The sequence below is a fragment of the Erinaceus europaeus genome, chromosome 7 (genome assembly GCF_950295315.1).
Source record: "Erinaceus europaeus chromosome 7, mEriEur2.1, whole genome shotgun sequence".
Taxonomy (NCBI): Eukaryota; Metazoa; Chordata; class Mammalia; order Eulipotyphla; family Erinaceidae; genus Erinaceus; species Erinaceus europaeus.
The window spans coordinates 48,847,292-48,865,651 of record NC_080168.1 but is presented as its reverse complement, the minus strand read 5'-3'; the positions used below and the strand labels follow the sequence as shown (position 1 = coordinate 48,865,651).

General features: G+C 39.5%; 1 protein-coding gene across 3 annotated transcripts in view; it reads left to right on the top strand.

The window, feature by feature from the left end:
• Window positions 1-18,267, top strand: part of STYK1 (serine/threonine/tyrosine kinase 1) — a 39,260-nt gene extending 20,993 nt beyond the window's left edge. For all 3 annotated transcript variants that reach the window (XM_007540056.3, XM_060194389.1, XM_060194390.1), the window contains 9 exons: window positions 1,621-1,774; window positions 2,175-2,309; window positions 3,147-3,413; window positions 4,676-4,857; window positions 6,950-7,033; window positions 10,840-11,048; window positions 13,418-13,458; window positions 14,078-14,174; window positions 17,290-18,267. In XM_007540056.3, coding sequence (XP_007540118.1) covers window positions 1,711-1,774; window positions 2,175-2,309; window positions 3,147-3,413; window positions 4,676-4,857; window positions 6,950-7,033; window positions 10,840-11,048; window positions 13,418-13,458; window positions 14,078-14,174; window positions 17,290-17,494 — 1,284 coding nt within the window. In that variant the 5' untranslated portion in view covers window positions 1,621-1,710 and the 3' untranslated portion in view covers window positions 17,495-18,267. The remainder of the gene's footprint in view (window positions 1-1,620; window positions 1,775-2,174; window positions 2,310-3,146; window positions 3,414-4,675; window positions 4,858-6,949; window positions 7,034-10,839; window positions 11,049-13,417; window positions 13,459-14,077; window positions 14,175-17,289) is intronic.
• The last annotated feature ends 93 nt before the right edge of the window (window positions 18,268-18,360 follow it).

Sequence of the window (18,360 nt, the reverse complement as noted above, 5' to 3'; positions counted from 1 at the left end):
GATGGGGGAAGATGACCAGAGGGCTCGGAACTCCATCAGGACCCGGAGAGAGAAGAGGAAAAAAGGGAATGACATTTGAATGTAGTAATAGGTATATGTGTGACTTGAAAAGGAAGAGAAGAGGGGACCAGAGAGGGAATGAAAAGGGCAAATATATACACATATAGACAGATAGTTGTAGAAATAATAGTTATAACCCATATCTGCAACCTTAAGAGAACTGCTGTAGCTTACAGTGGAGATGGGGATACAGAACCCTGGTGGTGGGAATGGTGCATAGTTGTACCCCTGTTATCTTGTAATTTTGTAAATCAATATTAAATCACTAATAAAATTAAATGAAAAAAAGAGCTGAATAAGTGGAGAAGGGGAGGTAAGAAGGTTCTAACAGTAAATTATTTTGTTTTTATCTTTGAACTGTACAAATATAATTCCTCTTTCTAAAAGATTTCTTCACAGCTAATTTATTTCCTTTTTATTTGAAAGAGATAGAGAAGATATCCATGTATCTCCTTTCATCTCTGATAAAAATGAGTTTCCACTGTTATAGTGGAGTAAGATACTCCTCTGCACTTACGAGAGTTACAGTATTTAGTAGTCTTTATTGATAAGTACTATCTGCTCATTGTTGTGAGATTTTAGTGGTGGGATGCTTCAGAGAAATCAAATACAGGGTGGGGGGAGACAGCATAATGGTTATGCAAACTAACACTCATGTCTGAGGCTCCCAGGTCCCAGGTTCAATCCCCCACACTACCATAAGCCAGAGCTGAGTAGTGCTCTGGAAAAAAAAAAGAAAAGAAACAAAGAAAAAAAAAAGGAAATTAAATACATAACACATCGCTGTACCAACTAATGCTTTTTAAAATGACAGATACACTGCAAAATAAAATTGGACTCAAGGAGTGCAAGTAGGTATTTCCTTAGTAACTTATGAATCACAATTCTCCAGACAAGGCTGCTAACATTTATTTGAGCACTGGAGTAGGAGTCTTGGATAGGAGTGAGTCTTTAAAAATAATCTGAGGTGGGTGGTAGTAGATCTCACATAACAGTTATACAAAGAGACTGTCACGCCTGAGGCTCTAAAGTTCCAGGTTCAATTCCCTGTATCACCATAAGCTAGAGCTGAGCAGTGCTCTGGTAAATAAATAAATAAATATCTGAAAACTGGAAAGATAATTCATTAGTCAGGGTGTGTGTCTTGCCATAATAGCTCAGGTGCAACATGGGAGGGACAAGGGTACTAGAGGATATTTCAGTGCTGTGCTATCTCTCCTTCAATGTCTGTCTGTCTGTTTCTCTCTCTCCAGTTCTCTGTCTACCTAAAATGAAAAAGTAACCCAATGAAAAAGTGCATACATGAGAGTTAGGCTCTAAAAAAACAATGGCAGAGAATGAGAGACAATCACACACTGTTATGGTGTAACAGGAATGAGGAAATGCTGGAAAAGAAAAAAAAAAAATGTCCGATCTGAAGATCAGGTCAATGGATAGAGCAGAATGGATGACTCTGAAGAATTAGATATAGTCATGTACTTAACAGCCAGTGTGAGCTGTCAAGAGGTTTAAGAAGTCAGTGTGTGTTTCTTTCATTCTTTCTTTCTTTTTTTCTTCCAGAAATGACTCACCCCTTGGGAATGATTTCTTCTCAGCTGTGCTCAGTGCATTCTCTGTGAGTCAAGCATAGCAGTGGACAGCTGTGTGGCTATGGGAGATGAGCAGGGCATGACAAGGGTGCTACTGGAATGCAGCCTCACTGACAAGTTGTGTAGTAAGTACTGGTCTCTGAATTTAGAATGATGGAGACTATGATCTGAATGGATCCCAGAAGAACAATTATTTGATTTCCTGTAGAAAGGAGGAGTGTGCTGACAAAAGGAAAAGAAACGAGAGGCTATTGTCTTCAATTGAAGGGAAACGAGTGCCAGTCCGAATTCCAGATGTGCCACAGCATCTATGCCAACAGGAAAAATGCTGGAGAGACATAGGGCACACCAGATGGGCTAAGAGTCAGTGACTCTGGAATTATCTGTTTAGGGTCTTGTTTAATAATTCCAGTGAATTGGGAGTAGAGAGGAAGAAAAAAGACACGACATTTTATTTGATGAGCTGATATCTGGGGTGGGTATCAGGGTAGGAACTTCATCCTTTCCTCTTTTCTTCCTGCCCAGTTATCCGAGAGCAGCAGTATGAAATCATCATTGTCCCAACCCTCCTGGTGGGCGTCTTCCTCATCCTTCTTGGGGTTATCCTATGGCTTTTTATCCGAGGACATAGAGCTCAGCAAGAGTCTCCTGGACTTCAAGGTAAAGTTCAAACCAGGGCTGGGTAGAGGCTTGAGGATGACGAAATTGAGAAAGATCAGATCCAAGTTTTACTAGGCTCAAGTCAACAAGTCTAGGATCCTGCATGGCTGCCTTCAGTGAAGTTGAGAGGATTGTGAGCTCTTCTCTAGTAAGTCATAAGTATCAGTTCAACATAAACTTGTTCACTGAAAGAAGAGTAGGCAAGAGAGATCTCATGTGACCTGTTAGACATTTTTCCTGTTGGACTATCAAGTCTTTGACCACAGTTCTTCAATACAGTATGGCCTAGGCTTGAACACAGGTCACACACATTGCAAAGAAATGCTTTATTCAAGTGAGCTATTTTGCTGGCCCAGAAATGAGGAACAATTTGATTATGGGACACCATGAATGAAGAAGAATAGTTATAGTATTGTGTTGAATAGTTTATCCATACTCCCCCTCCATCTTTGGAAGCCATATAACTTACATGATAGTCCTCACTAGTAGTTACCGTCTCTTTTGGGTATTTGTGGTTTGGGTATCTAGTCAGAAACTTCCTGAGTTGTCACCATTACCATACTCATACTGAACTGTAACAGTGAGAAGATAAGGAAATGTCACTACTACTTTCCATAGGCCAATCTTGAGTTGTCTGTGAGGTAGTCATTATTATTATTACTACAGAAATTCTACAAAGGTGGTATTGACATTGGTTTCATAGAGAAGCCTCAGAAGGAACCAACATGTTGGGCAGATGAAAAATTGTCAAAGGAGTTTACTGGTTTGTTCCAGGCTCTGCTTTCTAGGAGTCCCAAGGGTAGGGGCAAGCTGCTTATGCTTATCTCTTTGTTCTAGGCACTGCTCCTGTGTCCACATCTAGGGGGCTTAGCAGGGAACCAACAGGACAAGGAGGAAATGTGTCTGTCCTCCTGAAAGAGACATCAGTGGAAAGTCTTCTAAGAACCTCCACACATGCTCTGGCTACGCTACAGGTGCCCCGGGAGCAACTCTCTGATGTCCTGGAACAGATCCACAGTGGAACTTGTGGGGTTACTTATCGAACAAAGATGAATACTGGGGACCCTGAAAAGCCCAAGAGTGTCATCCTTAAGGCTTTAAAAGGTAAAAGAAGTATGAGTCTTTCCATTGGGAACCCTCAACAGTTAAAGCTACGAGGCCCATTGAGATGTTGGCCAGTAGATAAATGTGATCACAGTTGTGTGCAAAATTAGAAATGGAAAGTGAATGGCTTGAGGCAGTACTGTTTTTTTTTTTTTTTTTTGGGATATTTCTCTATTTCATCCTTGCTTACTGAGGTTGTTAGAACTAATATTTTTTGATACTGGGACTACTGGGACTAAAATTTTGAGGTTGTTTATTTTCTTCACTATCTGATCTTTTCTTTATACTATATATTTCTCTCTTTTTTCTAATTCTCATGATATGGACTGGTAATGGTGGATGCATAAGCAGCATGATAGGAGGGGGCCAGGTTGCGGTGCAACTGGTTAAGGGCACACATTACAGGGCACAAGGATGCAGGTTCAAGCCCCTGGTCCCCACCTGCAAGGGGAGAGCCTTACAAGTGGTGAAGCAAGGCTGCAAGTGTCTTTCTATCTCTCTTCCTTTCTATCCTCCCTTCCTCTCTCAATTTTTCTCTTGTCTCTATCCTATAATAAATAAGTAAATAAATAGAAAGAATTATAAGATAAACAAGAATATTAATCAGTAGCCCTAGAAAGTAATATTATGTTAGTGTGAACAGAACACTTGCCTACTTAAACAAAAATCTGCTCAGTTCTTTTTTTTTTCCCCCCAGTATGTTTACTTTGTTTTATTTATTCATTTACTGGATAGAAACAGAAACTGAGATGGGAGAAGGAAACCAGAGACTTGAACCAGTGTTCCTGTGCATTGTAACATGAGCATTCAGCCAAGTGCATCACCTGCTCTTTTCTAAGGCCCATAATTCTTTGTTACCTTTGACAAAAGACCAGTGACATGAAAGACCCCTATCATTTACTTATTTATTTATTTGCCTACACTCACTCCTCTATGGAGCCTTAAGAATTACTGCCTGAGGGGGGTGCAGGTGGTGGTGCATCTGGTTGAGCACACATATTACAATGTGCAAGGACCAGGGTTTGAGTCCCCAGTACCCACCTGCGAGCTTTGCGAGTGGTGAAGCAGTGTTGCAGATGTCTCTATTGTTGATATTCCTCTCTACCTCCCCCTTCCCTCTCGATTTCTGGCTGCTTTATATCCAATAAATATAAAGAGATTTAAAAAATATGAATTATCACCTGAGGGTGATGTCTGCCTCCTACCTCCCATTTAACAATGTTCTGACTGCTCACTGTCCCTGTCTTTTCTGTCACCCACAGAACCAGCGGAGCTCCAGGAGATACAGGATTTCCTAGGGCGAATCCACTTCCAACAATACCTGGGGAAACATTCGAACCTGGTGCAGCTAGAAGGCTGCTGCACAGACAGGCTGCCCCTCTACATGGTGCTGGAAGATGTGGCCAAGGGGGACCTGCTCAGCTTTCTCTGGACCTGTCGCCGGGTGAGCAGTTTTCTTTTCTTTTCTTTTCTTTTCTTTCTTTTTTTTTTTTTTTTTTGAGCAGTTTTCTGAATCTTTGCAATAGGGTTGACAATAAGTAATTATTAACATTAAGAAATTGCATATCCAAAACAGCAGTGAGTGAGATATAGCAAGTACTCAAAATAGTATTTGCTATAATGATAATTACATAGCAATCTAATTTTGTTAGTAATGATTGTGATTTTGTTGTTAGTATTAAGTATGTCTTCTATCCTGTAATATCACCCTAGTATGTGAGGGACAACTGGAAAATAAATTCAGGTTTCTATATTTGAAGCTCATATTAAAAAAAAATTAAAGTTCATAAATGTTCAGACTAAGGTACACATCCTTTTTCCTTACATTCTCCTAAGTATTTCTAAAATGCTACATGCTTCCCTACTTAATTTCTCATTGGCTAATGAGAATAGTTCAAAACTTACTGAATCCCTTTCGTTGCTGATTATTGTACGGATAAAAGTGGTCTTGTCTTCCTGTCTTCTATCTTATGGTGTCAGGCAGACAATGAGCACACCTTCCAGACCTTTAAAAATGGTTTTTAGGGGGTAGGGCAGCAGGTTAAGCACACATGGAACAAAATATAAGGACCAGTGAAGGGATCCCAGTCTGAGCCCCCAGCTCCCCACCTGCAGGGGGGTTGCTTCACAAGCAGTGAGTGAAGCAGGTCTGCAGGTGTGTCTGTCTTTCTCTCCCCCTCTCTGTCTTCCCCTCCTCTCTTAATTTCTCTCTGTCCTATCCAACAACAATGGCATCAATGACAACATTGACAATCACAACAACAATGATGAACAACAAAGGCAACAAAAAGGAAACAAACAAAAAGCCTCCAGAAGCAGGGGATTCGTGGTGCAGGCACCAAGCTCCAAGGATAACCCCGAAGGCAAAAAAAAAAAAAAGAAAGAAAAAAGGTTTTAGATTCATTTATTTATGGGGCAGGGGGAACCAGAGTGTCACTCTGGCACATGCAGTGCTGGGAATCAAACTCAGGATCTTATCCTCGAGAGTTCAACACTTTTATCTACTGTCCCACCTCATGGGCTACTACATTAAACCTTTTAAAGAGTCATGGGCTACTACATTAAACCTTTTAAAGAGATTATCCTTCTGCAGTTCGCTCTGGGTTTTAACTTAATTAGCTTCTTTACATATATTCAGAATTACCAGGTCACATATGACCATTTGATTGTCATTAACAATTATTTGCCACACTGTAAGTTCCAGGAGGCAGCAGATAGGTTTACTTGCTCATTTTTTTTTTTATTCTGAGTTCCTAAAATAAATTCTCACACATAGTAGGCATTCAATTCAATAAAAATGTGTTAATATGGGAGTTGGGCAGTAGCTCAGCGGGTTAAGTGCACGTGGTGCAAAGCACAAGGACCGGCATAAGGATCCCAGTTCGAGCCCTCAGCTCCCCATCTGCAGGGGAGTCACTTCACAGGCAGTGAAGCAGGTCTGCAGGTATCTGTCTTTCTCTCCCCCTCTGTCTTTCCCTCCTCTCTCCATTTCTCTCTGTCCTATCCAACAACTATGACATCAATAACAACAACAATAACTACAACAATAAAAGAACAAGGGCAACAAAAGGGAATAAATATTTAAAAATAAATAAATAAAGATAACAATAATAAAAATGTGTTAATATACTTACACACACACATCCTTTCAAGAAAATTGGTACTATATTTAGTGGTACTGTATCTAACTGTATTAGTATTTGACCATTTGTTACATCAATCTCTCCATTGTCCCTACTTCCTATATATATTCCTGTATATGTTTCTTTTCATTAGCTTATATATCTGCATCTAAGAATGTTTCTGTTTGCCACCCAAGAGGTAGCACAGTGGATAAAGTGTTGGATTCTCAAGCATGAAGTCCAGAGCTTGATCCCTGGCATCACATATGCCAGGGTGATAGCCTTGTTCTCTCTCCACTCTCTTTCATAAATACATAAATAATTTTTCTAAGAAGGGGTATTTCTCTCTCTACTTTTTTTTCCTTTAAATTTATGTGAGTCACTTTGTTATAATGCTTCTGTCTGTCTCTTTAGGATGTGATGACCATGGATGGTCTTCTCTATGATCTCACAGAAAAACAAGTATATCACATTGGAAAGCAAGTTCTTTTGGCTTTGGTAAGACTGAGTACAATGACAACAGATGGCAGGGACTTTGTCTTGATAGTCTGGTGTTTGATGTCATGTTTTCTAATGGGCTGTAAATTATAAAGAAAATCAGATACAGGTTAAGGGGAAGAAACTCAAGCACTAATATATTGTCTTAGGTTCCTTATTTCTGAAATGATTTCAAAAATACACCACATATTGACCATCATAGGTAAAAAATAGTAAACTTGGAGGTTGGTTTTTTGATTGGGGGGGGGGTTTAGAAGGATCAAGAGATAGTTTAAAAGGTTTCTTTGTCTTAAAGATAAAAAACGAAGAACTGTATGTATATTTCCTTGATGTTTTATTTCCTCATATACACTAGTATCCATAGCTGTAGAAGAGCCAGACAGACAATCAAGTTGAGCAAAGATATGGGAAGAATGAGTGTATAAAAGGTTACAGAACCAGAAGGAAGCATACAACTGTATGCCTGAAAAACAAGAAAAGCTTGTTCAGAACATGTGTATCTGGAGATTTACTTTGATAGCAAATGTGATAAGAAAGACACACACACTTAAGAAAGAATAAGGAATAAGTTGAAAAGAAGGAAGGAGAAGGGGCAGCAGTGAGATCATTCCTTTCTTTTAAACCAAACTGAAGTGTCAAAGGGTTCTGAGAGAAAAATCCTGCCTATACAAGAATTACTCAGAGAAAACTTTGATGATTAGTTTTTATGAATTTAGTTAGATGACTGTCTTTAAAATCAGCACTTGCTATAGAAAATCTGGGCTCAGGGAGTCAGTTGGTAGTGCAGCAGGTTATAAGCACACGTGGTGTAAAGCACAAGGACTGGTGTAAGGATCCGGGTTCGAGCCCCTGGCTCCCCACCTGCAGGGGGGTCGCTTCACAAGCGGTGAAGCAGGTCTACAGGTGTCTATCTTTCTCTCTCCTTCTTTGTCTTCCCCTCCTCTCTCCATTTCTCTCTGTCCAACAACAACATCAACAACAATAATTACAACAATAAAACAAGGGCAACAAAAGGGAATAAATAAAATTTAAAAAAAAAGAAAAAAAAACTATAAAAAACAAAAGAAAATCTGGGCTCTGTGGAGCTACTAGTTTAAGTATTAGTGATAACACCTTGAGGTATGTAAAGTGCTAGGGTCTAGTAGAATCAGGCAAACTATCAAGAAGAGGTTAAGGTGAGAGAAGAGCAGAAGTTAACTGTTGAGATTCCCATGGGGCTAAAGGAGAGAGCCCATCATACAAATGAATATTATCTGTAGTATTTCCAGGATCTAGAGGGTATGTCCCCTTGATGAAGTTAGGGTATCAGGATACAGATTCCCCTATGTTCTGAAAATATTGCAGAGGCACCCCATCTGGACGCTTCTACATGAATAAGGAGTCATGTTGATACATTAATCAGGCCGTAGGATACCTGTTACAAGGCAATGTTATACTGTTTCTTCTTATTCTCTTTATTTATTGCATATAGATAGCCAGAAATTGAGAGGAAGGGGGAGGTAGAGAGGCAGAAAGACAGAGAGACACCTGCAGCCCTGCTTCACCACTTGTGAACCTTTCCCTCTGTAGGTGGGGACCGTGGCTTGACCCCGGATCCTTGTGCATTGCAACATGTGCACTCAACCAGGTGCACCACCACCCAGTCCCTGTTTCTTTTTATTTTTAACAACTTCAAAATCAGTACAGGCCTTATTTTTTTTCATTTCAGTATAATTTCTTTGTTCTGAAACCTTACCAGAGATAGAAAACCACCACTCACTGCTTTCTTCATCGATGATGATTGTATTAACCACATCATTTTTCTAAATGACATTCTTTAAAAAAAAATATTTTATTTATTTATTCATGAGACAGGTAGGAGGAGAGAAAGAAAGAACCAGATATCACTCTGGTACATGTGCTGCTGGGGATTGAACTCAGGACCTCATGCTTGAGAATCCAATGCTTTATCCATTGCACCACCTCCCGGACCACTAAATGACATTCTTGTTTGGTAATTACAGACCTCAATTTCCAGCTCCTTTCAAGTTTTCCATATGCTTTGAATAGCTTGAGGTAGGGGTGGGGGTGGGGATGACTAGCAAATCAGTGTCATCCAGGTGCAATTGTTCTCATATGTCTAGCTAGCTGTGCTAGTATCATTTCAGTAATTCCTAATATTATAGATTCCCAGGACTCTTCCTTAATTTTTGGTCAAATAAATCTGGGGTGGGAGTCCTACACCTTAAAAAAAGCTTTCATGGAGCTGGAAGATGGCTCATTTGGTAAAGTGTTTACCTTACCAAGTGTAAGGACCTAGGTTTGAATTCCAGTACCACATGAAAGTATTATGAGAAGCTCCAAAAGCTGTGGAGCAGTGTTGTGGTGTACTCCTCTTTCTCTCTCTCTCTCTCTCTCTCTCTCTCTCCCTCTCTCCCTCTCTCCCTCTCCCTCCCCCTCTCCCTCCCCCTCTCCCTCCCCCTCCCTCTCCCTCTTCCTTTCACTCTTTTGCCTCAGGGTTATTGCTGGGGCTTGGTGCCTTGGTGCCGGCACTACAAATGCTCCTGGAGGCCTTCCCCCCCCCCCCATTTTATTGGGTAGGGCAGAGAGAAATTGAGAGGGGGAGATAAAAAGGGAGAGACACCTACACTTGCAGACCTGCTTCGCTGCTTGTGAAGTGACTGCTCTGCATGTGGGGAGCTAGAGGCTGGACCTGGAATCCTTGCATGAGTCCTTACATTTAGTTTTGTGTGTGCTTAACCCAGTGTGTCACTGCCTGGCCCCTTTTCCTTCTCTTTGTATCTCTAAAAAGAAAGAAAAAGTTGCCCCGGGAGTAGCGGAATTGCACATGAAGGCCCATACATACAATAAAATAAGTATTAAAAAGTAAAGAAAATGAAAGCTCTTAAGCAATTGAGACAGCCTGAGTTGACCATTATTCATACAATTTACGTTCATTCCTAAGAATTTGAGTATCTGTTTTTTAGTTACCACCACATAATAACTGCATGACTATTGCTTATCATTTAGATTTATCTGGAAATGACTTCCCTAGTTCATCTCATTCTGTTATTTTAGGAAGGAAAAAAACAAACTTCATATAAGTTTGCTATTGTGATGCTTAATAATAATATGAATATCTTATCTCATTTAGGGAAGGGCTGCTAGAAACTTGAAACCTGTCCCCTTTTCTAATGTCTACTTGGGTCCTGTCTGAGAAGAAAATGAAATTATGCAGGAGAAAGACCTTGATGTAGAAGGCTGGATATACAGCACAGTGGTTCTGCAGAAGATTCTCATGCCTGAGGCTCTGAGGTCTCAGGTTCAATCTCCAGAACCACTATAAGTCAGAGCTGAGCAGTGCTCTTGTCCCTATCTATCTATGTATCTATCTATGTATCTATCTATGCATCTATCTATCTATCTATCTATCTACCTACCTACCTACCTACCTACCTATCTAATGTATCTATCTTTATTCTCTCTCTCCCCTCCTTCTTCTCTTTCCCTTTGTCTTTATTTCTCACTAAAGTAAAGTAGGTAATAGGTTAAAAAAATTAAGATCTTGACATAGTGTACATGATTATATATTCCAATAGTATTAATTTTACATGGATTACTTGCTCAATTTGATAATACTAAGTACACTGCAAGCACACCTGATTCATTATCTTGACTTGTAGGTAGTTTGTCATTATTAATGAAACTTTCTCAGAGTAGAAAATATCCTTATCTTTCTGAGGATTGCTAGGACTGCTTCTCCCTGTCTGTGATAAAATGTATTGTATTCATAGACAGCTGACCCACCTCTGATTGTCTGTTACCAGGAATTTCTTCAGGATAAACATCTGTTCCATGGGGATGTGGCGGCCAGGAATATCCTAATCCAGAGTGATCTTACAGCTAAGCTCTGCGGACTGGGCCTAGCCTATGAAGTTCATGCCCACGGGACCATCTCTTCGACCCGTGCTATTCCTCTAAAATGGCTCTCCCCAGAACGGCTTCTGTTGCGCCCGGCAGGCATCAAAGCAGATATGTAAGGTTTCTTCCTGCCTTTTGAATTTCTGCCCCTTTTGGACTAAGTATCCTATAATTCTTATACATGATCAGGTCTGTTGTTAGTTATGTCCACAAGTGATAGCGCTTCTCATTTAGAAGTCATAGACTCACAGCCTCAAACAAAAATATATGTGATATGACAAAGCTCATATTTGGCCTCTGGTGGCAATGTGTGTGTGTGTGTGTGTGTGTGTGTGTGTGTGTCTTTTGAAGTATTCCTTTTGTATTGGATTAGCAGTTTTAATTAGGTAAGAAGAAAAGATTCATCTGAGAATTTAATCTTTTTATCTGGAGGAGGTAAGTCCACTTAAAAATCCAGCTAAATCAGTAATTAGGAAAAAAAATAAAAATATATATAAATTTATTTTAACTTACAACATATAAATATATATCATTATTTTAGAGAAGGGCCAGCATCTTTCTTATGTGGATGGACCTGCTAAGTCAGTCTATATAGTATGTTTCTTGTATAAACAGCATCCATAATGAATTATGTTCAACTTTCAATCTAGGATGATTTTAAGTAGAGAAAAAAATATTGAAGACAATTGTGATGCGCCACAATTTGACTGCAAGCTTCCCCCTCCCATCCATATCCACATACACAAGGTTTATCACTGGAGCCCCATACTTGCATGATGCCACCATTCTGGGAGGGCATTCCCCCACTCCTCTTTCTCCTTTTCTTTTCCCCTCCCTCCCTCCCTTCCTTCCTTCCTCTCTTTTTTCCTTCCTTCATTTCTTTTTTTCCTTTCTTCCTTTTTTTCCTTCCTTCCTTCCTTTCCTTTCTTTTTCTTGATAAAGGTTGAGAGTTAGAGAGAGATGGGGAGACAAGACAGGAAGACAGGAGAGAGCCTTGCAACACCACTCTACCACTTGTGGAGGCTTTCTCTGCAGGTGAGGACCAGGAACTTGGACCTGTGTCCTTGCACATGGTAACTTGTGCACTCTACTGGGTATACCACCACTCAGACCCCGTTTTTCTTATTTTTCCCCAGTTTTCTACAGTTGTCTAACCATACAATTTGACAATACTTTCTTTTCAGTGGGTAACTTTTGTACTATTTCTAAAGTGTTTAGCCTAAATTTCAGAGAGCTAATACCCCTTTGCATTTATATTTATCCAGTTTACACTATATTTGTTTACATAATGCAAATCACATGTAGGATTGCTATAAACAGGATTGTAGAGAATTGAAATTAACTTTTGGTAACCATAGCACTCAACTGTTTGGAGAAGCACATATAATATCACTTTATTTTTTCCCACATTTTTATTCACTTACTGTTGGATAGAAACAAAGAGAAATTGAGAGAGGATGGGGAGAGAGAGAGAGACCTACAGATTTGCTTCACCACTCCTGAAGCTTCCTCCCTGCAGATGGGGGGCTAGGAGCTTGAATCTGGGTCCTTACACACTCTCTAACATGCACTCAACCAGATGTGCCACTCCCGGCCCCTTAACATATATCTTATTGGCCATGGACAGCAGAAGAAATGTTGACGGTACTGAGGAAATAGTAGATCAGTGATAAGTTTTGCTTGAACTGATGCTAGTTATAAAGGCTGGAGTTTCACCAGATAAGAATAAGAAAGATGGAAAAGGTACAGAAGATTTCTTTATTATAGGTGAATGTATTTGCATATTCTCATAAAGCACACAATTTAGGGCAGTGGTGAACTTGGTTAAGTACACACATTACAGTGCCCAAGGACCCAGGTTCAAGCCCTTGGTCCCCACTTACAGAAGGAAAGCTTTCTGAGTGGTGAAGCAAGACTGCAGGTGTCTCAGTGTTTCTCCCTCTTTGTTGCCCCCTCCCCTCTTGATTTCTCTCTGTCACTACCCAATAATAATTAAGTTAAAAAACACAGAATTTAACAAATAATAGATACCTGTTTATGTGCAATAAGGAAGCAAGGGACATAAATCTAGCTTTCAAAAAGAAATTGACACCTTGAAAAGAGAATTGGATGGAAATTCTTTTTTAAAACTTTATGTTGTTATTTTGACAGGACAGAGAGAAATTGAGAAGGGAGGGAGAAAGAGACATACCTGCAGATCTGCTTCACCACTTGTGAAGCTTTCCCCCTGCAGATGGAGGCTGGGGACTTGAATCCAGGTCCATCCACCTTGTAACATGTGAACTGAACTGGGTATGCCACTGCCTTGCCCTGGAAATACTTTGTAGTGGCACTGCTGTTTTGCTTATTTTATCAGGTACCTAGTACATCTCTTTTGACTGCCTCCTGCACGGAGCTACTACTGAAAAAGGCCTCTAAATTTTACATAATATCTCTTTAGAAAAGGCCAGGAATAGAAATTTAATAAATATCTTTCTTTTATAGTTGGTCCTTTGGGATTCTGCTCTATGAGATGGTGACTCTAGGTAAGAAAAATCCCTAAGTTAGCACATTTCTGTGCAAACTGCAAGTCTACTTATTTGGGGCAAATGACAGGCTATGAGGAGTTCTAGTCAATCCCTGATTTTTAGTTGGGATAATGTAAAATCCAAACTTGATTTCTAAGACAATTTTAGAAAGTGGTGATTTCCTTCCAACTCACATTCCTCCTTCCCTCTTTTCCTTTTAATATCCTTTCTACCCTCCTTCCTTCCTTCTTCTATTTTTCCTCCCTTTGACCCTTCTCCCCAACACTTTATCATTTATCAGCATTTTTAGTCGAAGGATAATTTCTACAGTGATTTATATATACTTAAAAACGTAGTCTTTAGACTTGTTAATCCATTTGACTAAAGAGCTGCTCCATCTTCCCACATCTGGGGAATGGAGGGCAGGTCTTCTTTTTCATATTGATTTATTTTATTACTTGATGAAATATTCAGAATTCTCCTAATTGGTCAGATATTTTTTTCAACACCCAGTTCTGTGAGCAAGTATATTATATCTAGTATATCTTTATGACTATACTTTTTGTGAGTAGTTAGTTTAGGTGGTTTGTGATTAGTGTTACCAGTCTCTTGTTATTCATTCATTCCATACCAACAGGGGCACCACCGTATCCTGAAGTCCCTCCTACAAGTATCCTACAGTATCTGCAAAGAGGGAAAATCATGAAGAAGCCCAGTAGTTGTACTTCTACCATGTAAGTGACTTCTAGAGTCCCGTTCTGTCCTCATTCCAATCTTTTTTGCTCCCCATCAAAGTGCCATCTTCTTACGTTCTAATGCCCAGATTTAGACCAAAGGTAGGCAGTAGAACAAACCACTCATAGCAGACATACTTATTTAGCACACAGATATCTCTGTGTGTGTGTGTGTGTGTGTGTGTATATATATACATATATATATATATATATATATATATATATATATATATATATATATTCAAGCATTGTGGTGGGAAAACCACTGAAAATGACATTAGGAATCTAAGTCTTATAACATGTAGTTCTCCTAGAAGTTTTTAAAATATAAAATACAGGCCAAGCAGCCTAGGATATAGTTTAGTGGTTAGAGTACAGGATTTGCATACATTGCATATTGCCAGTCTGACATTTTGGTTTTCCCCTCTCTCTGTATCTCTTTCTCTCTCCCCCCATCTTGTGTAAATAAATAAATCTTTTTAAAAAGCAGGCCAAATCCAATGCAAGTATACTTTCATTTTTTCTTTAAATCTCAGTCTTCTGCCAGCCTCAATTCTTATAATGTAGTACTCATAGAATTCACTGAACTACAGTTACTCATTGAAACCCTTATTTTATTAAAAAAAAAAAAACAATAAATTTTAAAATTTTAACAATATACAGTTTACCAAATCTAAAGTAAAAAAGGGGGAAAGAAGTTAAAAGATAGGAAGTATACCTAGTGTTGTCGCTAGAAAATGACAGTTGAAGGGGGTTTTATTGTTAATGTGGAAAACTGGGAAATGTTATGCATGTACAAACAAAAAAAATTGTATTTACTGTCAACTGTAAAACATTAATCCCCTAATAAAGAAATAAAGAAAAAGACACTTGGTAAAACAATATAGTGACAGAAAGTGGAAAAAGTTATCTATAGATCTTCATAGTAAAATACAAAAAGTGACTGTCATATAACATTAAAAAATGTCAAATTTTAAGATGGCAGAGAGAATAAATCAATGCATGCTTCCTGTAAACTAGCTGTTTTGTAAATTTTTCGGTACTTTAAGGGTAAATTTCCAGCTTGTCAGTTTCTCTTTTTACTTTTTTTTTTTTTTTATTAAAGAAAGGATTAATTAACAAAACCATAGGGTAGGAGGGGTACAACTCCACAGAATTCCCGCCACCCAATCTCCATAACCCACCCCCTCCCCTGATAGCTTTCCCATTCTCTATCTCTCTGGGAGCATGGACCCAGGGTCATTGAGGGTTGCAGAAGGTAGGAGGTCTGGCTTCTGTAATTGCTTCCTCGCTGAACATGGGCGTTGACTGGTCGGTCCATACTCCCAGTCTGCCTCTCTCTTTCCCTAGTAGGATGGGTCTCTGGGGAAGCTGAGCTCCAGGACACATTGGTGGTGTCTTCAATCCAGGGAAGTCTGGCCGGCATCCTGATGACACCTGGAACCTGGTGACTGAAAAGAGAGTTAACATACAAAGCCAAACAAATTGTTGAGCAATCATGGACCCAAAGCTTGGAAAAGTGGAGAGGAAGTATTAGGGAGGTACTCACTGCAAACTCTAGTATACTTCTGCTTTCTTACTTTGGTGCCATACTCCAAACTCAGTCAATTTCTGCTTTGCGTTTCTACTTCTTTTTTTTTTTTTTTTACATGCATAACATTCCCCAGATTCCCATTTAGCAATACAACCCCCACTATTTCATTCATCATTTTTCATGGACCTGTATTCTCCCTACCCACCCACCCACCCCAGAGTCTTTTACTTTGGTGTAATACTCCAATTCCATTTCAGGTTCGACTTGTGTTTTCTTTTCTAATCTTGTTTTTCAACTTCGGCCTGAGAGTGAGATCTTTTTACTTTTTAAAATATTTTAATTTCTTTATTACTGGATAGAGACAGAGAGACATTGAGAGGGGAGAGGGAGCTAGAGTGGGAGAGAGACAGAGACACCTGCAGCCCAGCTTCACCACTTGTCAAGCTTTTCCCCTTCAGGTGGGGACCAGGGGCTTGAACTTAGGTCCTTGCACACTGTAATGTGTATACTTAACCAGGTGCACCAATACTTGGCCCCCTCTGCTCAGTTTCTCTACAGTAAGAAGTTACTGTATCAAGGAGATTATAAATGTCAGGTATTATATATGTACATATTGGGCTGTCAGAAAAGTCATGATGTATTTTTTCTATGCAAAAATGCAGCATAACTTTTGGGGGAACCCAATATATCTGTCATTTACCTCTCTATCTATCTATGTATCTGTCACCTATTTCTGGTAGATAAGTTATATCAGTGATCTGAAATGCTCCAAATTAGTAGCTTTCAAAGAAGATAACACAGCTTCTGAAGAGTGAAAGAAAAAAAGGAAAAAAAACAAACCTGGTAACAAACTGTTCTGTTACATTGTAGTTTGAGAAAACATTAGCTATCCCTACTATAGAAAGCACCACATTGAGGAAATTCTCTTTTTTTTTTCTTTCTTTCTTTTTCTTCCTTTCTTCCTTCCTTTCTTTCTTTTTCTCTTTCCTTTCTTCCCGTACTTCTTCCTTCCTTTCTTTCCTTTTTCTTTCTTACTTTCCTTCCTTCTTTCCTTCCTTCCTTTCTCCCTCTCTTTCTCTCCTCTCTCTCTCTCTCTCTCTCTCTTTCTCTTTGTTTCTTTCTTTTTCCCAGAGCACTGCTCAGCTCTAGTTTATGGTAGTACGGGGGATTGAATCTGGGACTTTGTAGCCCCAAGCACAAGAATCTGCATAACCATTATACTATCTGCTCTGCCCGAGGTGATAGAGGTGATATTTTTTAAAATATATATTTATTAATTACTTTATTTGAGGAGAGAGAGCACCAGAGCATCACTTTGGCACAAGTGATGCCAGGGGTCAAACTCAGGTCCTTATGCTTGAGAGTCCAAAACTTTATCCACTGTACCACCTCCAGGACCATAATATGATGTCCTTGAGAGGCTTAGTCTTATAAGATGAGAATGAATATTTTCTCTGGGAAGAATCTGACAAGACAATGAGAAGTGAAGAGCTGCAGGAGTTTTGTTTAAAGAGAGGAGACAAGTTTCCCTACATGTGCCTTGTCAAGGAAGATAGTCTTTTTCTCCTGTTCCCCCTCCAGGTATGGTCTTATGAAGTCCTGCTGGCGCTGGAGTGAGGCCAGTCGCCCCTTACCGAGAGAGCTACGCACACGCCTGGAAAATGCAGCTCGAACTGCAGATGACAAAGCCGTACTGCAAGTGCCGGAACTGGTGGTTCCCGACCTGTATGCAGCTGTGGCCGGCATCAGCGTGGACAGCCTTTCCTATTGTTGCAGCGTCCTTTGAAGATTTGGATCCAAGGTCATTATACTGGTGACCCTATATTCTTGGAATCAGTTCCTTCAAGAACAAGAGTATAACACACTTTCTGATAGGCCGTAAAGCAAGAAAAGGGACATATATCCTGATCTATCTTGCCACATTTCCCAAGATACTGTTGGATGAAATGCTACTGGATGGGGTTCTACAAGGTTCTCAACTTTGAAGTTGAGAAATGCAGTTCCATTTCTGCTGTCCTAAACCTAAAGGTCCAGCACAGATGTTGGAAGCAGTGTTATATTGCAAAGGAGGCTCTAGAAATTCACAGAAATTATTCAGACGAGGCACAAATAGGTTGGTTCCTCCCAAGGAGGCTAGTTTCAATACAGAGAATGCTGTTATACAGATTTTAATAAGGCTCAGAGAAATTAGAATCAAATGATGGAACAGAAAGTCAATAAAAGAGTTGATTAGAAAGAATGTAAAGGTTCCACTTGCTTAGAAATACAGATGTGAGCCAAAATTCTTGTTCAGAGATGGTGGAGCAAAGAAGGTTCTTGGTCCCTAGAAATAGTAAAGAGGCTGAGCCTAGATAATCAGCAAGGTTGGTAATGAGTTTATAGTCTGCCTATTAAATAAAAAGTTAAGTATGGGTATCAAGAAAGAATGGGCCTGAAAGTCTTTAACAAGGGATAGAAAAGGATGTAATCTAAGATGGATGAATAGTAGCTTTCAATTTATAATCATGTACTGATGTACTGTGAAATTTAGTTCATTAAACTAATATTTATTGCATGAAAGAGGGGTTGTCTGATATACAGTTGCAATGGGGAACATTAAAGTAAACAAAGAATGTGAATAGAAGAATTCAGAAAGACAGTCTTCAGTGTCAG